The sequence below is a fragment of the Phoenix dactylifera genome, chromosome 4, assembly GCF_009389715.1.
Source record: "Phoenix dactylifera cultivar Barhee BC4 chromosome 4, palm_55x_up_171113_PBpolish2nd_filt_p, whole genome shotgun sequence".
Classification (NCBI taxonomy): Eukaryota; Viridiplantae; Streptophyta; class Magnoliopsida; order Arecales; family Arecaceae; genus Phoenix; species Phoenix dactylifera.
The window spans coordinates 32,657,725-32,682,398 of record NC_052395.1 but is presented as its reverse complement, the minus strand read 5'-3'; the positions used below and the strand labels follow the sequence as shown (position 1 = coordinate 32,682,398).

Below are 24,674 nucleotides of genomic sequence, written 5' to 3'. Positions count from 1 at the left end.
GACCCTCTCCCCGTTCTCCTCCTTCTTCCTCATGGATTCCTTGAACCAGCAATGGACGTGCTGGAGCAGGGGTGGTCACAGCTACTCCTCGGAGCTAGGTAAGCTCATGATCATGTTATTTTTTTCTACTTTTCTCTCCCCTATTTTCGAAATGAAATAGAGGAGGTACTCTACAGCTCTCGGCCGCAGCCGCTGCCGGCTCTTGAGTGGGGGCCGCAATCGAGCTAGAGTCCTGTCCCCTTCTTTCTCTTTGGTGGGGCAGAGGGTTTCGGTGAAGAGAAGAAGGGAGACAGAAAGAAAAGAAGAAGGGAAGAAAGAAAGAAAAGAAAGAAAGAAGAAAAGAGGGAAGAGGGGACTCATCTGTATGTGGCCGCAAGTGTCGCCGGCATTGCTGGGAGTGGCCACAGACGTCGGGGGAGCTGCCGGCCTCGGCTTGGCCATGGGCGTAGGCCGCAGGCGCGACCGAGGGCCCCAAGGGCTTGGCTGCAGGTGCCGCCGGCCGTGGCTCGGCCCCTCTCGAGCTCGCTCTCCTTCCTTCACGGGATAAGAAAGGGGGAAGAAAAAGAGGAGCCGAGAGACAGGAGAGGAGAGAAGAGGAGAAAAAAAAGAGAAGAAGACAAGAAAAAGGAGAAAAGAAGAAGAAAAAGAAAAAGGAAAGAAAAAGAAAATAAAAAGAAAAGAAAAGAAAAAAAAGAAAATACATAAATAAATAGAGAGAATTAAGATAATAAATAAATTTTTTTAAATAAAATAATAAAATAAAATAATAAATAAATAGATAAATAATATAGATGTTAAAATAGAATTAGGAGAGAGAGAAGTCACTTTCAGGGCGTACCCCCTCTCTCTACATGATAAGTAGTTTTGAGTTAAATTGGCCGATCTGGATTTGAGGTTCGTTGGCTGAAATTAGGATTCTGGGAGCGAATCGAGGTAAGTAACCCTGACACAATCTTATTGATTTTAAATTATTGTTTAATTGTAAGTATGAAATAAAGAAAGATATATTTGTTATGATGTATTTTTACAAAAGTAGGATCAAGCATATAATTACATGTGATTCATGAATTTGATGAAATAGCATTCCTTCATGAATATGTGATTGGGTATAATTATGTTTATGATAGATTGCATGGAAAATGAAGTTTGCAGCATGATCATGGATTTTACACATTATGATGCTGTTATTCATCTTTCAATGTACTTCTGAAGTAAGATTTATAAAAAAACATGATATGATTTAAGAACTCGCAGATTGCTATGTGTGACCTCCGTCAGTGGGTAACAATAGCTCGGCATATAACCCCCGCTAGTGGATAATAGTAACTTGGCATACGACCCCCGCGAGTGGATAATAGTAGCTCGGCATACAATCCCCCCTCGCGGGTAATAGTAGCTTGGCATATGACCCTCGCCAGTGGGTAATAATAGTTGTAAAAGCCTTGCCATGAAAATAAGAGCGGTCATAGCTGCACTACCATATGAAAGTACAGATTTCAAAGCATGAAATAATGGCAAAGTTTTATGATGCATAGTCATATTTATGAACTCGTATGATTGGACATGCATTGCTTTATGACTGTTTTGAGTATATCATCTATGAAATATTTTTTTTGCTATAACTGTTATATTCTCCAAATGATGCATTGGCATATGAATTATTACGCTTGGTCTAATAAGATAGTACATGGTTACTTTTTGAGCCACATAGCTCATATCCCTCCTATTGTTTTTTTTCTTCAGATATATAGGGTTGCTAGGAGCAAAGAGCCTGAAGATTTTTGGGTTGAAAAATTCATTTTGGATGTGTAAATTTAGAGCTATGTACGGTTCTATTTTGGAAAAACACTCTATGAATGAAATGTTACTTTTATATGAATTATTAATGAGGCTTCGTGTTACTGTGAATAGTAGCTTGCAGTAGCACGGCCATGTCACATAGAGTGGGTAGTTAAGTCTCGAAAGGGTAGGTTTAATCATGAGTAAAAACTTTAAGTTTTAATAAGGAGAATGGGTAGTTAAGTCTCGTTCAGTTAGATTCTGCATAATTGTAAAAATAGAAAGATTTTATTAGTTATACCATTGATTAATCATGAAAATTGATTAATATAAATATTTTGATAGGTGACAATGAGCAACAAAAAGAAAGAAGTTAGGGCTAATACAAATCAGTCTAGGGACGTGATTGTGATTGGAAAATTGTCAAAGCTTAGGTTAAGATCACTCGGGATTGTGATAGAAAAACTATTAGAGTTTGAGGTTTAAGATCATTGGGGATTGTGATAAAATTGGAATCAGATCTTGAGATTATGATAAATTTTGGACATGACAAAAAGTAGCAGAATTAATTCAGTCCTTAGATGTAAGGTCACTAGGCAGTGTGATAAAATGTAAGTATTGGATTTGATATTCGATGAGTATGGAAGGACCGGATAAATTGTTTTTGGTCATGATGAGAGATGTTTGACCTAAGGCAAGTGTAGGAAGGTTAAGCATGGCATAATGTATTAGTTGGTTATATCGTACCGTGTTTATTGGTCTATATATGGTTTAAATGACTCGAAAGTTTAAAATTGATATGGATTTGGATGTGATTATTAGAGTGGAATTTGTACATAGATCTGTCATAGTATTGGAGTGAGCTAAGAAAAATTTTTCATGGTATTATAAAGGATTGTTCTTCGAGGTTAAATCTGTATGTGCATTATATTTGGTATTGGTATACTTGGATATTGCAAATAGTTGTATTTCTATTAGTGGATTAAATTCTTAAGGCCATAGAGTATGCCTATTGATGGGGAAATTCTAGTTATTTGAATTTCCATATTTGGATTGGACTATTAGATCTTTCTTATAATTATTGGAGACTATTGGATGCATTAGTTTAAACTCAAGTCTAGGTTTATGATTTGATCAGGAATCTTTGTCATTGAGTGGAGAGTGGAGACTTCAATTTTGAGATACTTATTGAAATCGGAATGTTAGCAACTGGGCTTGTAGCCAAAGTGTGAATAAGCTATTTTCGGAGTCCTCCCGGTGGATATTTCAGGATATGATTAATTGAATTTTGACCAAAATTTAGTGCTGGAGGATTGATCATGAAATATTATCAAACAATGTAATTATTTGTTTATTACTTAATTTGGAAGTTTATTTTGATATGGGGGTACATTGTAATATTACTTCTAGCTTGATGTTAATTATTTTGTGGCAAGTTTGAATTCCTTCGTAAGAAGTTGTTTAAGATTTAGGCTATGAAAGATTTTTATGATACCTAATTAGAATATTCTTCGAGATTTGAACATATATGTGGATTATTAAGATTGTGGAGATTTTTCTTTTTATTTTTTGAGAGAATAGACTTGTGTGATACAGAAAGCAAGAAGATGACTTCAGCAGCTTGGCGAAGAACCCTAATAACAATTGAAAATTCAACACACCATCAGGCGGCTTTTGGTCTATATGATGTTGAAGGTTCTTTGGTTGAATTTTGGAGGATCAAGCCCTCATTGTTTACATTTACTGACCACTTCTGGATTTCAGTTGCATCCATGCTTGATGTTCTATACCTATATTTAGAGATGTCAGCTTCTATTTTCCCATGCTTGATGTTTCGTATCTTGAGAGCTGTTTCTTATAATGAAGTCTCTAACGTACGTAAATTAGATTGGTGGTGCTCCCGCACTGCTATATTTTTTTAAAATAATTAAGATAAAAAAACTCTTTTCTTGTTTGGTGGAGCAGATAATTTTGTAGGCTTAGGATCTGATATTTTTCAGAGGACTGTAATAAACTAGAAAGGAATTTTTTTTTAATAAACCTCTGATCTTCACCTTCTATTCATTTCTTGCAAAAGAAACTTGGCTTATACAACCATTACAAAAAGAAGTCTAAGAGACTTAAGTTCAAACAACTACATTAAATAAAGCATTACATTTTCAAGACAATTTAATTCAATCTAAGGACTTTTGTTTCTTCAAGAAAGTAAAAGGTAGTTTGGTTTAGAGTTCCAACAATGCCTCCCCTAAACCAAACTTGCTCTTCATTCCCAGACTTGCTACACTTTTTGTGAAAACTGATCCCCCAAGTGGTTTAGTAAAAATGTCAGCCTTTCGTTCACTAGTCCTGCAATACTCAACATGAACAACACCTTCATTCACCAGCTCCCTCAAGAAATGGTATCGAAGTCGAATATGTTTTGTTTTTCCATGAAGAACCGGATCCTTTGAAATTGAAATAGTTGAACTATTGTCACAGAACAAGGTTGTTGGACCAGTTTGAGCATGATTGAGATTTCCAAAATTCCACGCAACCAAAGTAGATGACATCCTGCAAAAGAAGCAGCAACATATTCGGCTTCTGTGGTTGAGAGTGCAACAATAGATTGCTTCTTTGAACACCAGGCTATTGCTCCACTTCCGAGATCAAAGACATAACCTGAAGTGCTTTTGCTATCATCAACACATCCTGCTAAATCGCTGTCAGTATAGCCAACAAGGTTAACTAGCACATTTGCTTGATAGAAAATACCATAATCAAGAGTTCCTTTCACATATCTCAGTATTCTTTTTGCTGCCTCCCAATGATTAGAGAATGGTTTCTGCATAAACCTACTTATCAGACTTACAACATATATAATATCAGGCCTTGTAGCTGTCAAATACATTAAATTTCCAACCAAACTCCGAAACATAGTTGAGTTGACTAGCTTCCCTTCACCATTTTTGCTCAATTTCAATCCTATTATACTAGGAGTTGAAACAGGATTTGCATTCTCCATTCTGAATCTTTCCAAAATCTGTTTTGCATAACTTTCTTCAGTGATAAAAATTCCATGCTTGGATCTAAAAACTTCAATTCCAAGAAAATGATGTAGTTCACCCAAATCAGTCATTTCAAACTCATTCTTCATTGAGTGCTTAAAATCATTCAACAACTCTAGATCATTACCCGTAAAAATAAGATCATCAACATAAAGACTTACAAACATGAAGCCTCCAAGTGGACTGATTTTAGTATAGAGGGTGTGCTCCAATGGACATTTCTGAAAATCATTCTTCTCGAAGTAAGAATTGATGCAGTTGTACCAGGCCCTTGGTGATTGTTTCAGTATGTATAAAGCTTTTTTCAGCTTGTAAACTTTATCTTCTTCTCCCTTTTTTACAAAACTAGGTGGTTGTTCAAGATAGACTTCTTCCTTGATTACACCTTTAGGAAGGCTGATTTCACATCCATTTGGAAAATCTTCCAATTATTTTGAGCTGCAAGGGAGATCCACAATCGAACTGTATCGAGCCTTGACACAGGAGCAAATACTTCTGTAAAATCTTCTCCCTCTTTTTGCTTGTATCTCTTTGCTATAAGTCTCGCTTTATGCTTGTTGATGGAGCCATCCGGATTCATCTTTGTTTTGTACGCCCATTTAACACCAATGGATTTTTTCTGTGGAGGAAGATTTGTGAGCTCCCAAGTTCCATTTTTTTCATTGGCTGTTATCTCCTCTTTCATGGCTCTTTTCCATACTTCTTTCTTGTTTGCATCATCAAAAGAGATTGGATCTTCTCCTGCAAAGAAAGCAAAAAATACAGAATTATCATATTCAATAGGTTCGGTGGAATCTAAGAGCTCCTGCACACTTCTCATTTTTCTTTGAGGAGGATTTAATGAAGAACTTGATGAAGATCTTAGTGAAGGAGAAGAACTTTCTTTTTCTGAATCATCTTCTCTATTTGAAGAGATTGGCTGCTCAATTGCTTTATCTTTCTTTTCTTCAAAACTTGAATTTTCATCAATTCGGACATCACTGCTGATCATAACCTTTTTAGTCTTTGGATTATACAGCTTGTAGGCTTTACTCCTCTCACTGTATCCAATGAAGTTGCGTGCTAGGAGATTGCCGAACATTCCCTGAACTGTTTGAACGAGCTGCCCGCTTTTCTGACTTATTATCAAGTTTGTTTCTCTTGGCCTGTGGAATGAGTGCATAAGCAACACTCCCAAACACCTTTAGATGTTGAACATCAGGCTTTCTTCCATACCAAGCCTCATGTGGTGTGCAATCTTTCAAGCATTTTGTCGGGGAACGGTTGATGAGATAACCTGCACAAGAAACAGCCCAAAATTCATTTTGTAATTTTTTTCTTTTGAGCATACATCTCATACTTTCTACAATAGTTCTATTTTTTCTCTCACTTACACATTTTGCTGCGGTGTAAAATGAGCTGTTAACTCATGCCTTATGCCATGTTCTCTAAAAAATATTTCAGCATCATTTGAGATGTATTCACCAGCACGATCAGTCCTCAAAGTTTTAATACGAAGCTCGGTATAATTTTCAACTTCAGCTTTAAAATCTTTGAAAGCTTGAAATGCCTGAGATTTTTCTTTAAGAAAATAAATCCATACCTTCCTTGAGAAATCATCAATGAAGGTGATAAAATACCTACTACCTCCAAGAGATTCAGTTGGCATATTTCCACAAAGGTCAGAGTGGACAAGTTCCAATGGCCTTTTTGCTCTCCAGGATGAATGTTGTGGGAATGGATCTCTGTGTTGCTTTCAAAGTTGACATGTTTCACAAATCTCTTTAACTTGGTCAATTTTAGGCAGCCCTCTAACCATCTCCTTTGTTGACAACAGCTTCAAACTTCCATAATTCAAGTGTCCAAACCTTTCATGCCATAGCTTGGAAACACTTTTATCAACAGCAGCAAAAAAAGATAAATTTGTGATCTCAAGTTTGAGAGGAAATAAGTTATTTGAAGCCACACCAATTTTTGCAATAATTTGGCTTCCCTTCAATATAGTGCAAGCATCACCATGCATATGCAAATCATATCCTTTCTTCATGAGATGACCAGCACTAAGTAAGTTACTTTTCAAACCAGGAACAAAATAAACTTCAGCCATTTTCTCAACATTTCCAGATTTTGTTTTAAAAGCAATCTCACCAACAGCTTCAATTTTATGAGTACTAGCATCACCAATTTTTACTTCACCACGATCAATTCTGGATAAAGTAGAAAACAGATTTTTGTTACCTGTCATATGCTTGCTAGCACCACTATCAAGGTACCATACTTCATCAACCTGGCTGTCATGAGAAGCAAACATTAAGGTTTCTTCATTCTTGCTTTGATGAATAAGGCCTGTTTCATTTTTCTTGTCATCCGCTTGTTTGTACCAACAATATATCTCTTTATGTCCTGGTTTGTGACAATAGTTGCATTCAAAATAGCCACGTCCTCGGCCTCTTTGATAACCACGACCTCCTCTTCCTCTTTGTTGAGACTTGAACTTCTGATCTTCATTGTTGTCATTCTGATAATTATCATTGTGCTGATTATTTCTGCCTCTTCCACGAGAACTAGAACCACCATATCCTCCGAAGTTTTTGCCTCTGCCACGGTTGGATGAGCCACGGCCTCCCATAGTTGTAACTTGGGATTTGAGAGCTTGGTCAGGTTGATGAGGTGAGGGAAACAACAAGTTAATCTTCACTTCATGGGCTTTCAAGACTCCTTGCAAATCTTCCAAAGTCAAGCTTTTGAGATCTTTTGTTTGCTCAATAACAGTAACAAGACTAAAATATTTTTCTGGCAGAGAACGAAGGACCTTTTGAATGATCCTAAGATCATCCAAGACTTCACCATTCGAGGCCATTTGATTTACAATAGAAGTAACTTTTGTAAAATACTCTGCAACACTTTCATTCTCCTTCATTTCCAGTTTTTCAAACTCTGATCTCAGAATCTGAAGTCGAACATTTCTTACTTGTTCATCTCCTTTGTATGCCTTTTGCAGAATCTCCCAAGCCTGCTTCGAAGTTTTTGCTTTACAAATTTTTTCATACACCACTTTTTCTATTGCCAGATTAATTTGATTACGAGCATCTGTGTCCTTCCTTCGATTTTCCACCAAATCTTTCTTTTCAGCATTACTCAATGCTTCTTCATCTTCAGGCTCAATGAACCCTTTATCGACTATATCCCATAAGTCGAATGCTTTCAGCCAAACTTCAAATCTGCTGCTCCAATAATCATAATCTTCTCCATTGAAGGTATGTGGGAACGGAGTGGAAATATTTCTGGTTGCCATTTTTTAAAAAATAGAGCTCTGATACCAGTTTGTAGGCTTAGGATCTGATATTTTTCAGAGGACTGTAATAAACTAGAAAGGAAATTTTTTTTGATAAAACCTCTAACCTTCACCTTCTATTCATTTCTTGCAAAAGAAACTTGGCTTATACAGCCATTACAAAAAGAAGTCTAAGAGACTTAAGTTCAAACAACTACATTAAATAAAGCATTACATTTTCAAGACAATTTAATTCAATCTAAGGACTTTTGTTTCTCCAAGAAAGTAAAAAGGTAGTTTGGTTTAGAGTTCCAACAAATTTTTGGAGGCCTCCCCTCTGCCTTAGTCGGATAGTTTAATTCGTGAATAAGTTTTTTTTTTTCAGATATTTGATCGGAGGAGGGGTAAGTGGAGGAATGAGAGTGCATAAGTTTCCATAGAATTTTTGGATTTCATCAGTAGAATAAAATTATCCTCCCATTTTTGGTGTATTTTAAACCTAAATAGGATAGCATTGTAATTGGGAGAGATAAGCCCTCTCTATTCCATGAAATAATCCAAAATAATTAATTTTTTTGACTTACCCAATTAGATGCTATCGTCTTCGTTCTTGAGCGCTAGGGGGATGGATAACCTCTCATCTACCCCGCTACCAAACAAAGCCTTAAAGATTACACAATATAACGCCTTTATAGTCCTTCATTTGACATTAACTCGCCACCGGCTCTTTCTGGAAGCTACCCTCCCCAAGTTGCAGGTTAAATCCAAGTCGATATGAATTCTCTGGGGCATAACGTTGACGGCCCTTCGTCCTTACATGGCTTTATTCCTTCTTTTCCAACTCATTCTCGACCTCATTCGATGGTGATATCTGTTATTATTTGGGAAGCTTCCATATTCATGCAGAAGATGGCTTTCTCAATCCTCCGGACCAGCATTGTAGTCAACGAACTCCTCCCTTGCATGCTATGATCGGAGGGACCCACTTGATACCAATGCAGGGCATTCCCATTGCACAATGATTGTGTTTAATATTTATCAGTCATCTTTAGCTTGGACTGGTTTAATATCAATATTCACAAAACTCACAATCATTGAGCAATAGCTCATGCTTGTCAAGGGTCAGAATATCAAATTCTTCAGCACTACAATTTTGCATGTGTTATCAATGCGACGATCAAGGAATTGATAAAATGCAGTTGAGATGGCCAGTTTAATGGAGATGAATGAAGAATATATCTCTAATGAAGGAACCGGAACATCCTATATTGTTGGAAGCTTTAAAATACATAGAACACCTATAATGCTGGTTGACAGTGGTTCATGTATTTCATGAAAACATGGTCGCTACCGCTATGCATGCATTTATTCATTTACTTATGTACATAGCATATATTTTTAAGAACTACGAAAAAATTAAATTGTTTCTTAGCTCTAAAGAAGCCCAATTGAATCTATGATCCAATACATATATATTCTGGTACCAACAAAGTATAGGTTGTGAAATAATAATGCGTGCACTGCATCTGAGACCTCTGGCACCTTGTGATTTGGAACATTTGGGAAAGGAGCCTCACCTAGAGAAAATGACAGGCTGCTTGAACTACAATAGTAGCGGTCTTGTTTGGCTAATATTTGTGTCTCTAAACTCCCTCTTCCATTCAAGGTGCATATCATGCGCAACCTAGCTAGCAATGTCCAATACGGTATACGAACTGACATTTAAAGCTACAATTCTAATGCATTAGAATAGATGTTGAATGCACCCATAAGGTTAAAAAATGAGAGTTGGTGGTTAGCTTGCATCTGAACAGATGTCATACATCGAATCCAAGATTGATATAATGGTGCTAGCTCCCATGGGATATTATGCTAATTCACTGGCATGCAGTTCAATCCTTACCATCCTTGGTTCTGCCTATGCTTAATTAGAAAAGTTGGAATTAGTACACGAGAATGGATTCTGACCAACAACATATGCATAACAAAATGATAATCTTCTGATTCAAGCCTCATCAAAGCACAGGACATATATTAAGGGCATGTTCAGATGGTGGGTTATATTATCCAACGATATGGACTTCTCTTGCCCTCAGGCTTTTGAGGATTCTCTTTTTTTTTTTTTTTCCTAATGAGAAGGAGGCTAAACGCCACCAACTTTTTTGAGAGACATATATGAGCGACATCATTTAACTACCTTACCGGATCGAGCATAAGTTTTTCCATTTCACTACATCATTTAAGAAAATAATAGATATTATAAAATAAAGCATCTAATAGTAGAGCATATTAAAACAAGTCATAAAGCCAATCATATACGCATAAATCATTCATATTTTATAAATATGGTTCCAAGTTCGTTTTGCAAATAAATTCATAAATCAATCTTATGTCATTTAGCCATATCATAATTCAAAATATTGCTCATAGATATTTGTGCTATGGTCACTTTATACCCGTGACAAGGCATGTGTTCGTAATCGCCAAATATTTTTATTTCGTATGCCAACTTTATACCCGCCAGTGGAGCTTGTGTTCGTATGGGTGCTAACATCGGGTGTCAATTTTTCCAGTTCTAAAGATCATACATAGCTATCTGAGAGTTTTTAGAAAACTTATATCTTTTTCTTAAAACATACATATAAATAGATGAAAAACACTAAATAGTATGATCAGATTTATATTTCATAACAAAGCTATTTTTATCAAAATATTCATAAAATTATTTTTATAATAAAGCATGATTTTTCATAACATATATACTGATTCATAAGTTTAAGAAAAATATAACTTCTTTATTGGCGATATCTTAAGCATTAAAAATATGAGAATTTGAAAAATAATAAGAAGTGTAGGATTTACTTATTTTTTTTACCTTAGACTATCAAACTTTACTAAAAAATCAATTAGCCCTATTTAAAAACATTAAAAGCGAAATTAATTTTCGTTCGATGATTTTAATAGAATTAAAATAATAAGAAAAGGAGATGATTGGTCGGATGACAGTGTTCGGCGGCTTTGGGCAGGTCAGGTCTAAGCAACTCGATCAGTAAATCATGGGATATAGACTCAATCAGGGCCAAGGTCATTCGACAGGGTTCATAATCAGTGGGCCCTAGGGATACTTAATATGGCCATAGTGATTAGTCCAAAAGGCGGCAAGGTAGTTTAGGGTCTCTTTCCAGGGATCAACTTAGGTCCATAAGATAGGGAGATAGGACTCAGTTATGGATCCTTGGGTCTTCTTAGAAAGAAAAAAATAGTGAAGAGAGAAAAAGCAGAGAGAGATAAAAGAGAGAGAAAGAGAGGGATGGGCTCTCTTCCCTTCTCTTCTACTACTTCTTTCTTTCTTTCTTTCTTCTCTTTGGTAGAACAGAGGAAGAAAAGAGGGGTGAACTTTGGCAGTTGTCATGGTCGTACGGCGAGGTGGCAGCCGGAGATGGTGGAAGGTAGTCGGCGGTGGCGGCCGGCCGACAAAAATTAACCTAAAGTGGGGCCAAATAGAAGAGTTTCTTGGCTTGATTGTACTCGGATCCTAGCTTGCTCGGTGATGGCTGGGGGTCTGGCTCCTACTAGAAACCAACATGAGGGAGTGGTCGAGGGCTTTGGCGATAAATTCTGATGGCGGAGATGGCCAAAAAAAAAAGGAGGTGAAATAGAGAAAAACAGGGGGCTCTTTTTTCCAAGTGGTTTCCGACTGATTTCTTGGTCAGCGGCCGTAATCCAAGTCGTGGAAAGAAGAAAAAGGAAAGGGGAGGAAGATCGGAGTGTTACATCGACTCTAGAGGCATCGGCGACCCCAAATTCTGGCGAGTACAGTGATGGGCAGCTGCAGACTCAACAGAAAAAGGACGAAGAAGGAGAGGGAAAGAGGGGATAGATCTTGAGGAGGAAGGCTATGGAGGGTGGGGGCTTACTTTTATAGATGGAAATTGGTTCGAACATTGAAGGATTCGGTCGCACAAACGACCCCTTCCGACAGAATTGGAGGAAAAATCGGACTCATGTTTAGAGTCCAATTCATTCCTCTCCCACACGCACGAGCCTTGCGACCCTTGCTCTCATGTGCCTTGCGGCCCAAATTATGTGCCGGCCAGTCAATGGGCCAGGCCCTCTCAGTGATTCCCAACATTTTTTTTCTTAATAATATATTTAAATAGAATGATATTTTATCTTATTCATAAATTTTAAGCATAATAGACTCCATAGCCGAGGCTTTGAATTTCTCTCTCATCTCTTCCCCAAAGCACATATATTATTACCGGATAACATAAACGAGCGTCCAAACAAGCTCTAAAAGCTGAGACCACATACATGGTACCAATTTAGTAAGTCAAGCTGAACATGTTACAATGTTACATGAAACCCATACCCCCTTCCAATCTTGGTTCCAGTGCATGGCAATATGGCTAGCACCCAACCAAGCCCTGTTTGGCGGCTTTCAAAAATCAGAACTTAGATAAATAAGGTGAAAGAATTTACAGGAAACGTCCTATGACAGCTCATTGCTGCCGACAAATCTAGGATCAAGGTCGTCACGCTCGCGATGGCCCCAACTCCACTGCGCACGATCCGGTATGGTCATTTTGATCTTCGAGTTGGGACTCGGTGGTCTCATAGACTTTGGCGCCCCCCTTTTCGTTTGACTGATAGCTCGATGCTATCCGAAGAGTATATTCCATTCACTCTAATCAATCATTTCCCTTTGAAGATCCTGTGGGAGGAGGGGAGAGAGATTTCTTGTTCAGAGTATTCTACCGTGGATTTTCGGAAAGCTCACTCCAATATAAATAGATGATGCTCAGCTCTTGTTTTACTAACTCAACTTCTCAGAGTCTCTGGGAGATGATCTGTTTCGGGTTGGTTCTCTTCGCCTCACTGATGCTGGATTTTTGTGTGGAAGTACTCTTAATTCTTGGCTTTTTTATTGTTTTATTTTTTTAATTATATAGTCGGTGATTAGAAAGGTGGCTCAGAGATCTTTTCTTTGAGCTTGGTCTTTGTTTTTGACTCTTTTGAGAACTCAGTTGGGCATGATGGTTTTCTTTTTTGTTATCGAACATGAAACGACTGCTGGTTGTTGGATCTCTGCTAGTTGGTAATTTGATTTTTGAGGCTTAATTCTTGGAAGATGTTGTTTTATATATAAATTTTTGGATGATTTCAGGTTTTGGGGCATGATGAGGTATTTTGTGGTGTTTTTCTTGGTGATTGCAAGCATATTCAGCTATGGTGTGGCGATGCATAGTGGGGAACAACCCCTCTCACGAATCGCCATTCACAGGACTACATTTGCAATTGATGGGTCAGCCTACATCAAAGCCTATCCTTTAGTTCTTGGTTTGAAGGTACACATATAGATTTGCATTTCTCTTCGCAGGATTTTTCAATAATCTCGAAACTGTATGCTCATCGTAAAATAGAACCAGAAAAGTAATTGTTCGGAACAGGGATTCGGGATTTTTTGAGAGTGTTAGATTCAGACAGCACTTTTTTTTTGGGATAATACTTGTACAAGAAAATGTGTTATGCTGTCCCGGAGGAAAGGGCAAATATGATAACTACCTCCTTCTTCTTCTTCTTTTTTGCAATTCAAACAGCCTATCTGCCAGTCAATGGTAAAGGAGAATTCCTGCAATATTTGATTCCAATCAAATCCTCGTACAGAGGAAGGCTAGAGTAGACCTAATTACATGGAATCTGATGAGGAAAGTACTTAAATGACCTAAAAGTAAAGCAAATTAATTAGAAGACAACTTTGAAGAATGAGATTTATATTTGCTACTTTTTACATAGGCGGGGCAGGGGAGATCTCCCAGCCAAACACAAGTATCTACAACCATTTAAGGTCAGAAACACAAAACATGCTAAAGATCAAAAGGCTCATTCCTTTGCGGATAATTTAAACATTCAGGTCAATATGCATGCATGAGCTTTATACAAAATGCATCAAAGATTCAAGGTTGTTGCTTAATAAAAATCAAATCAGATTATGTCGGAATTCATCTTGTGAACTAGTTGATAGTAATGTCTTGTTTCACAGAGCGTGATCCCCATTTATCATTGTCAAGATACTTTTGCAGCCAGGATATCACCCTAGCTTGCTGCTCCATTTTGTCTCTTTGGCCTCCAGCACCACTTGTTTAAATCTTTATTTCTGCTTGAATCCTAGATCAAGCTACCCATCAAACTTGCAATAGCTCTGAGTTAATTTGACTTCAGTGGAGAATTTACCACCCTTTTAAAGCCCTCTATGGTCATAGACCTTCACCACATATTCAGGGTACTAAATTTTTGCCATGGGGCCAAGTTATGTTATGAGAGTTGCTTCGTCTGTTATGAATACAATAATATGGTCAATTCTACATTAGAGCTTTGCAAGCCTCTCTGGATTTAGTTGTGATGATTAAAGATTGTGTGGGGCAAGGCTCTCAACAACTTGACCATGCATACCAAGAATAACTCATGGTACTCTCTATACCTGTCTTTTACTTGTAAGCTACCACTCTCTATAATGCATGAATGAATGAGCAACACAAACTCCATGAAAATGTTCTTTAACCGTTGATTTGGATAATATTTAAACCTAATAAGGCCTACCCACTCTTTTCCTATTTTGCAATCCGTGAATTTGCTCGTTGATGATTGAGATAAGCAGGCAGCTTCTGGTGATCTTACTGTCAGGATCAAACTTCCTTGGATTTGTCTAATTCAGGCATTTAAATTTATTTCTTATTTTTCATGTATCTTTTGAGAAAATGTTTTGGTTAGTAATCAGATTTAAAAGGTTTGTAAGGAAAGAGACAGAAAAGATTCCATGCAGTCCCAATACTCGATGAAAAGTGCAAGAGCATGATTTTGTTATAAAGTATTTTATTTGATAATGCTGACTCATAAAATTTTCTCTTGTTACAGGGGCAAAGTAGCGAGTGGGTGACTTTAGAGTATAGCTATTCCAATCCTTCAAATAGTGATTGGATCGGTGTCTTTTCTCCTGCAAATTTCAAGTAATAGAACTTCCTGATGATAAATTGACTATTCTCCATTAGCTTAATTCTCTCATGATGAAAAAATAAATATAAACAGATCCCATTTACTATCTATCTTAGATATAGTGGTTTAGAACTTAAAAAAGGTGGTATTTTGGCAATGGTTTTTTCTCTTGAGTTGTACCTTCAAGGTTGTTGTTGCAGGAATAGAGCCCCTATTTTATGTTATAGAATTATTTCTTTTTAAACATAATCCCATCACAAATACGTTGGTGAACAGAGATTCATAATGCTATAGCTCCCAAAACATATGTAATTATTTTGATAGTCTAATAAAAAAATTAATCTGACATGATGCAATATTGACTTTTCAGCGATTCAACCTGTGAGCAAGAAAATGAGAGAGAATTTCCTCCACTGCTATGTACAGCCCCTATTAAGGTCAAAATTTTCTCCGGATTCATCTTTTGGAGTATAAAAGCTAAATGTTTACAAAGTCATAGCAGATTCTGAAAGGTTATGCTTTTTCTGCAGTACCAATATGCAAATTACACAAGTCACGAGTATAGCAGGACTGGAAAGGGATCATTGAAGCTTCAACTGATCAATCAAAGAGCAGATTTCTCTTTTGCATTATTTTCTGGTGGTCTCTCAAATGTATGTTTCCAAAAGTGACGCTTGATTTTTATACATAAGAGTACACTGGTACATTTTTTTGCAAGATTACAGCTTATTAGTGCATTTATATGCTTATAATCTTTGTGTTATCAAAAACACTGGCATAAAAACCCCAGAGTTATTGCTGCCTGCATATTATTCCTGTTCTTTGAAGATTATGCATGATATCTGAAAAAATTGCATAAATATAACATGAGAATTAAATGAAAAGTTGGTGGTGATCTCTTATTTTGTGATCTTATCAAGAAATATCCAGAAGAGAAATTCTGGCTGGTTATCTTGTGATATAAATTGATTATGACTTCTTAAGCACATACCCATATGAATACATCATGCACACAACCTCATAGGACACATGCAGATAACACTTGACTGTACATATGTTATGACTTAACCACAATGTCCCTTGCATTTCTGCAATATATTTAAATTTTTTGTAAAATTTTGAATGAAGAAAAGTAATTCTTGCTAATGTGAGGGGAAATTTCTTTGTATAACAGCCAAAGCTGATTACTGTCTCAAATAGAGTAGCTTTTGCAAATCCAAAAGTGCCTGTTTACCCAAGGCTATCTCAAGGAAAATCTTGGAATGAAGTAAGGTTTCTTCCACCCCCCTCTCCCTCTCCCCTTTTTTTCCTTTTTCTTTTTTTTCTTTTGTTATAAACTGAATAGGTTGTTAGGTAGAATTAGTCTCTTTATTGTTAAATTTTATATCTAGAGTTCTTTTGGTTGGATTTCTGTTTGAACTGTATTTTTTTTAATTATTTTTAATACCTCTGAAAATAAGTAATTGTGCAGTAGTAAGTACATGACTTTCTTATGGCATTTTTCTGACAATTCCAGTAAAGTGCTTCACGAGAAAGATGACGTGAATGGTAATATTATTCAGAGCAGACCAAGCTATTAAGATTTGATGCTACATATTAAAGTATGGAGATATCTTATTCATTATAGAATGATTTTGCTTGTGTCTTGAAAACTGTGATAAACCATCAAAATGGAAACCCATAAGCTTTTAGTTAATGCTAGCAAACCCCACTGTATTTCTTGTTTCACATATAAGGCATCATGATGCTGCTTCCTCCGTTATTGAGGTGTTATTGGATATTATGATTAAATGCATAATCCTGATAATGTGAAGAAAGTCTGTAATTGTACCATGCATAATACTGCACCATGACACGCGAAATGCAAGTTACTTAGTAGAAAGGAATAAATAGTCAATAGATGGATCTTATCCTATCAGGGAATAAAATATTAATCAGCAGTTGTAATGCACATAACTAATTCAGGAGGAGTATCTAATGGATGGTTATGAGTCCAACAGCCAGCAAAATAGTACATGGCATAGGCTGTGCACATGATTGGCTCGACAGAAAGGAATATTTGATGTATGGCTGTGATATATCAATGGAAATTGTACATGGCACATGAAATGCATATGATTGATTTAAGGAGTATTTGATGGATGGTTGCAATCCTTATCACCAAGGTTCGTCATCTCAGTATCAGATCCCATGCTAGTGCCATACTAGCACTGGTCAGTATGTACGGTATGCAATCTTTTCGGCATATCGAGTGTCAGTACGCCATCCGTACTGGATATCGATACCGAATCGGTATGGTATGGTACGCCATTTGTACTGGATACCGATTCTGAACTGATACGTTACATCCCGTACTACCCGATTCGGGCCGGTACGGCGGACTATGCTCATCCCCAAGTGAATTGTTTGAGACTAACTTTTTCCTGTTTTCTTCACGGTGGATTCATTTTAATTCATGTGCCATGATAAATTTACTCTTTTGATTGGTTGGTGTACTTCTATTTCTCTCTTCAAAAGAAGGTTATATTGGTTGTAATTTTGTGAAACAAGAATGCTTTTGCAATGGCTAGACCTACCAGTCTGCAGGAGCATCCCCTCTGTGGAGATGAGATGGACATTGAAGCTTGCTTTTCCAAAATTTCTTTTCCTCCTTTGAGATCTTTCTCAGTATTCATTTAAACAAAATTAAAAGAAATGAACTGCTGGAAATTAAATAGAATCTGTCTTCATGCAGATGAATATGAAAAGATGCTTGTCATTGTTTTTAACTATTTATAGCTGCACGCGGTTTCCTATTTCTTCTTTACTATTGAAGATCGTGACTGTGGGTAGACATGATACCAGATGGCTGTAACCTGGACAAGTGGATATGGTATAGATGAGGCAGTACCTTTTGTTGAGTGGGGTGTGCAAGGAGGACCCAAAATGCATTCCCCAGCTGGGACATTAACCTTCAGTCGAAACAGCATGTGTGGTAAGTGTTTTCTTCCTTTACAAATAGTTCATCATAATCTTATTGTAATTTCTCAAATTCAATCCATCAGAAAAATTGTTCAGTATGAAGTGGCCAATATCTTTGTATTTGTCTTAATGACTACTTAGCAAGACAGTACAACAGGCATGGGATATTTCATGATCGTTGTGTGATGATAGCCTTTCCACCCTGTTAGTGTTCAATAATTTCACAATATTGCTGCCTAAAAGGTTGCAACCATAATACAAACTAATACTTGTTTTAACTTGCATGTTATATGCTAATACGGGACAAATTAATTATACAATCCAGATATTTGTTATAAGATAGTAGGCTGACACAGTTGAGCAGACTCAATCTTCAGGATGGTGTTTTATCCTTTCTAAATTATAGTGGGAGCCATGCATGTTCATTTCCAAGTTGTCCTGTCACGTCTCTTTGGGTTGAGAGTATGCTTGTTGGAAGTTTTCTTTATTAGGATTCCAAATAGTCCTAGAGTGACGCGATTGTGTTATTGTTGTAGTTGTAGTTTCCATTCTTTTGTTTAGGTACTCTTGGAGATTTGGGAGAGATCTTAGCCACACAAGGCTCTTTCTCTATCATATTTATTTCTAGCTGGTATTAAAGCAATGCCTTCAAGAATCCTGAGTTGCAGGAGTTGACATGATTCTACCAAGAGGAGAAGCTTGACTAGAAGGGTCACTATAGTTGAAATTTTGAGTAACTTATAAGCGATGGAAGTGAAAGTTTCTGCTTAAGGAAGCTGATCGGGCCTTATCCAATCTTTCTCTTGAACAATAAAATAAGAAAAAGAAAATGGGCCATAAAAGTGCAGTAGTATAGTCGACCAAGCATCTTGAGAAGAAGAACATCAAACATATAAACTACCCAGCTTGTGCTCATTTTCCTTCCTCCCTTTTGTTATCTTTTGTTATTGTTGTATTGCTTAATGGTGGTTTGAGGCATCAAAATGCCTATGACGCCTGGAGTTTCACCATCTTGCCAATATACCTTACAAAAAGAATTTTTATAACTTTGAGTATACCGGTGTGGTTACATTTTGATATTGTTGAAGCATTTGAACTTAGAGTTCTTCTATATTTATGTGGTTGTAGAGAAAGATTAGAAACTCATGATTGAAAAGGAAACCACAATTTATTGACCTAAGATGACATTCTTGAGTGGGATATTGTTATTAATATCCTCTACATTCTCTTTCAAGTTATATTTTAATGGCTCTAGATCCTGAAGATGGAAACTTAATGTAGCATGCCACATATCTTATAATTAATCCAAAGTTTACGTATCATATTTGCAGGTTCACCTGCAAGAACAGTGGGATGGCGTGATCCTGGTTTCCTACATACAAGTTTTCTAAAGGACTTATGGCCAAATATAAAGTATCTAATTTATTCTACATCTCTGTTTTGATGTATTGATAGCTCATCTATAGTGTAACTCATTGTGCAAGTTCAGCAAGATCATTCCATGTTCGTTGTAATTTTATTGGACTCTGAGAATTGATGATTTCTTCTTTGAGCAGTCTTATGAGTCATAATATTCTTATATAACTATGTTGCAGGTATAAATACAGGCTTGGGCATAGATTATTTAATGGTTCCTACATTTGGAGTCAGTCATACAGTTTCAAGGCATCTCCTTACCCTGGACAAGACTCGTTACAGCGTGTTGTCATCTTTGGTGATATGGGGAAGGTACGAAAATTTCTTTTAGCTCCAGTCCACGATTTTACCCAACATATCTTCATGCCTATTCTGTATCCTATTATTTTCTTCGTTTTTGGATACCTATGTTGTTCCTCTATATGTTAAAGCTTTGTTAATGCTGTGTCCATAGAGTGATTTGCTTTTTGTTCTTGTTTTATGTGCCCAATTCATTCTTTTCTTGAATAAAGTATATGATACTGCATGTTCTGAAAATGTGAAATTTTCAGACAAAGCTCAGAATGAGTTTCAGAACCTAGGAAGAAATCATTTAGATGAAGATATTGTAAGAGTAAAATATATCAAAATAATTGACTTTAGATTCTCTATGTGATTTGTTTTAAATTTGGATTTCTCTAGAAGAAACTACTAGATACTTGATTAAGATTTTTAATAGACCTTGTTAACTACATTTTGGCACGTGATACTTTCATGGATCGCTATCCTAGGGATTGAAAGTATGCTAGAAGGTGAGAATGATTAAGTGGTAGTCAGCCAGAGAGCCAGTGATGAAACCTAGGACTATAGGTGGCTGCATTCGTTGACACGTTTTGATGTGGTATGAACCTAAATGATAGGACTTGGAAGAGTGGAACTAAAGCACGTTTAAGTTAATGACTTGGCCAATGAGTGGCTTGGGTGGGGGTCAGTAAAAATGTAGAAAAGTGATACTCTTGTCATCATGGGTGGCATAGAAGGTTAATAGGGAGAGGAAAGAGCATGATAGGAATGATGCACCATACTAGTCACAGATTTGAAAACCTAGTTCCTGAAAGCATCATAACAATTGAAAAGACAGAACAGTTTAACATCAAAAACAGATCAAAAGTCAATTAGATTTACATTGGAAAAAGTAAAATATGCTACATATTGGAATGATTTGGAAATCATGATGGAGAACCATTTTAAGAGGAAACAAATCCAATAAAAGCATGAGGTGAAGGGACAAGAGAAAAATGTTCATGGAAAAATTAGAAAAGGAGCAACCAGCAGCCAGCAGGATAGGAGTGGGAGGTATTAGAGGGTGGGACTTGGTATTGAGATCAAGCGGCATAAAGTAGTAGTTGGCAGGAAATGTACACTACTTGTACAAATGCCTCCTCTCTCATCAAGAATAGAACCATCGACCAAGACCCACTACTTCCATAACATGTATGGTCATAGCTGTTGAGCCCTCATTTATTAGTCTTTTTTATCTTGTTAAACTAGTCACATATCGGCCTAGTTGCATCTTTTCTATATAAATGAATTGCAGATGTCCATAAATGTCAGCCACTGCTTTCTAGATGACTTCAATGCTATCTACTAAAACTATTGTAGTTCATCGTCATCACTGTCTTCAACTTCCCATCAGTAAATCTTCCACTTTTTGTATCTGCCTTCTTGCATTTATCAAAGCATGCGTGTGCTTCTGTCTTCTGACTTTTCATTTCTGCAACCACTTGCATGGTGCATAGTTGCCTGATACCAACAACAATAGCTGGAAAAACTTATTCCATGTGATTAGGTCAAAAAATTTTATCAGGACCATGCTATCAATCTGTGCTTTTTATTACTATAAGTTTCTTTGTTTTTTGACATTGTTATCTTAATCACGTTACCAGTACATTCCTAATATGGTTTTTTTAATCAATAATGAGTGGACAATTCTCTAATATAAATCACGTGGCCAGGTAAAAGGTGTCAAGTTCTTTGCTCATAGAAATATTGGTGAAAAATGGAATTTGGTCTAACGTATCCTCACAAATGTTCTCTCTGGATTCTATTTCAGGCAGAAGCTGATGGTTCCAATGAATACAACAATTTTCAGCCAGGCTCCTTGAACACCACTTACCAGATAATCAAGGACCTGAACAATGTAGATATGGTTATCCATATTGGAGATATATGCTATGCAAATGGATACATATCACAGTGGGATCAGTTTACATCACAAATTGAACCCATTGCTTCAGTTGTGCCTTATATGATTGGAAGGTTAGTCTCATTAGTTCACTATTCCATATAACTTTAGAACATCATTCTCTTGTTAGCATAGAAAATAACAGTTGAGTATGTTTTCCCTTCAGTGGTAATCATGAGCGTGACTGGCCTGGAACAGGGTCCTTCTATGGCAATAAGGATTCAGGTGGAGAATGTGGCGTACTAGCTGAAACCATGTTTTATGTTCCTGCAGAGAACCGGGCGAAATTCTGGTATACGACTCAAGAAAGGAGCTCTGCTGAATTTATTTTTTCTTGATGTTCTCTTTGAAAAGACATAGCATTTTCTTTTATAGGTTCCATGATTTTTGTTGTTTAATGTAACACCATTAGATCGCTTAATTCAATTAGTGAAATCTCTTCTGGATCAAACAGCCAATCATTTATATTGTTTCATTGATTAATGCCTTTTCCTCTCTAGTTATATCTGTCAATAACTTCAGATATTCACTGAAAACTTTTGAACAAGCAAAGATTCTTTTGAGTTGAATCAAGAAATGACTGCCATATAAGTTGTCAGTATGGCTGATATTTTGATTATCTTATGCGTCATTATTTTGTATGAACATAATACATAAATATTTATGGTTTTACATACTCCAGTTGAGTTCGATCCATTAGGCATCTCTTTTGAGTAGCAATTCTCTCAGAATTTCTTTGTGCAAAATCTTGTATGGAGAGTGAGTTCTCTTCAGCATTGTAGGGCATTAGACCCCAAATTCCATGTTTTTCTTCTTGTTTTGATATGTAAATGCCTTGCAGATCAAGGTCATGGTATTGACTGCTTGTCTTTTTGTTGCATTGCTATCATAACTATAATGAAGCTAGTAACTTCTATCATAGGAATGCCCTCTGCTTATAATACTGAAATATTTAAAATTCTCGTATCATGATGCCCACTTGCATGGTGCCATCTTGTTTCTGTAGCCAAATAATTCATCTTAAAATTTGTTGTTATTATTATTATCATCAGGTATTCGACAGATTATGGTATGTTTCGCTTCTGTATAGCTGACACCGAGCATGACTGGAGACCGGGGACTGAGCAGTATAAATTCATCAAGCACTGCCTATCATCAGTTGATAGACAAAAACAGCCATGGTTGATCTTCCTTTCTCATCGGGTTCTTGGTTATTCCTCTGGAGTATACTATGGTCTGGAAGGATCCTTTGAGGAGCCAATGGGAAGAGAGAGCCTTCAAGAGCTTTGGCAGAAGTATAAGGTTGACATTGCCTTCTATGGTCATGTCCACAACTATGAAAGAACATGTCCAATTTACCAGGTAAACATGTTATCGGCAGTTGGGCATTCTAGTTTGTTAGTCCAAATACCAGCCATGCTAGCATGAATACAATTCCTTCTTACAGGCATTCGCTACTTCAAACCATACTAATCACATTGGAACACTAGATTTCAACTTTCATTCATTTTATTCCTCTAGTGAGAAGCTGATGCTAGCATGAATACAATTCCTTTCTTCTTTTTGTTTCCTTCTCATATATTAAGCTTGATCAATGTATCTTCCTTTGGTTGCAGAATACTTGCGTGCGCAATGCATCGCACCATTACAGTGGTCCATTTGCAGCAACCACCCATGTAGTTGTTGGAGGTGGAGGTGCCAGCCTTTCCACTTTCTCCCCGGTTCGAACACTATGGAGTTATTTTCAAGACTTTGACTTTGGATTTGTGAAACTCACTGCTTTCAACCATTCCTCACTATTGTTTGAGTACAAGAAAAGCAGCGATGGTAGGGTCTATGATCACTTCACAATCTCACGTGATTATCGTGACATCTTAGTTTGCACCGTCGACAGTTGCTCGAGGACTACATTGGCTACTTGAGCCTGCCTATGAAATGTATTAGCAAATATATTGCTTAGAAAGGAGGGTTGTTATGCGATGGCAAGATCCTGATTAAGGATGATATGCTATCTCAATGCTAGCAAAACTGCTGATAAATCATATACTGCTAGTGCTAAGATGTGTTAAGATTCCCACCAAGTTCTTCATCTATTATACTTGTCAACATAAGTTGCATCTTGTAGCAATGTACTCCTTTCTATGTCAAGGTAATGTTCATCTTAGGGAACAACAGAAACATTAGGCCCCGTAGGACCGGGTGGTAAGCCAGCGCAGACTCTGCTCAACCAGAGTATGCTCAGCATCTTGATAGGTTTGTGGGCTAAGGTTCTAATGCTAATATGATATATGCCCATCTGCTTAAAGACAAATTTACCACGCAGCAAACTAGAGGTTAACTTATTTTACTATGTAAATATATACCTTGCTTGGTTATTTTAAAATTCAACAAATTCCAACTGCATTCCCTAGCTCATAGTTTCTCAAGCTCTACCATCAATAGCTGGTGTTCATCATCATGCAAACCGTCACTCAGATGACATCTGCGCAGATACACCCAATTATAAAGTTATAACCCAAAGAGATGACCCACAATTAAGGGGGAAAAATATCAAGCATTCCACACGACAGAGCCCATGGTGGATGGTTTGCACCATCTAATCAAGTTCATCTTGAGTGGTTGCTCCCCTAACCTACCGTATTATAACATGCAAACCATTTTGTAACACTGCTCGGCCTTGAGCTATGGCTATTATCCTGCGTTATTACCTGTTTCAACGATCAGTCTATCAAGATTTCCTCTCTCGATCAATTATATATGGAAATGTAGTTGGATAAAACTTCTCTGAGCACTCCTGATATATAAGGTCTCAAGTAAAAAACAACTAGGGAACTGATAGGGTATCATGGAAGCATTGATGGTGTAGATTAGAGGAAATAACTAGAAGGATGGATGAAAATAATGCGAGACAAAAGTAAAGAGATGGCAGGAAGAGTACCAAGAGGAAAGCATAACTTATGGATGAGGATTGGAGGTCCAAGCTGTTCGGTCAGCTAGTTTTCTC

At 36.9% G+C, this 24,674-nt stretch overlaps 1 protein-coding gene across 1 annotated transcript; it reads left to right on the top strand.

The window, feature by feature from the left end:
* The first annotated feature begins 12,681 nt into the window (after positions 1–12,681).
* On the top strand, positions 12,682–23,778 carry LOC103718202 (probable inactive purple acid phosphatase 1). The gene is made up of 13 exons (XM_026808897.2): positions 12,682–12,935; positions 13,244–13,424; positions 14,992–15,083; positions 15,440–15,506; positions 15,600–15,722; positions 16,244–16,336; positions 17,914–18,043; positions 19,362–19,443; positions 19,626–19,758; positions 21,539–21,744; positions 21,837–21,962; positions 22,723–23,032; positions 23,287–23,778. The coding sequence occupies exons 1-13, from the start codon at positions 12,871–12,873 to the stop codon at positions 23,590–23,592; spliced, it is 1,914 nt and encodes a 637-aa protein (XP_026664698.1). The 5' UTR covers positions 12,682–12,870; the 3' UTR covers positions 23,593–23,778.
* Positions 23,779–24,674: the final 896 nt, after the last annotated feature.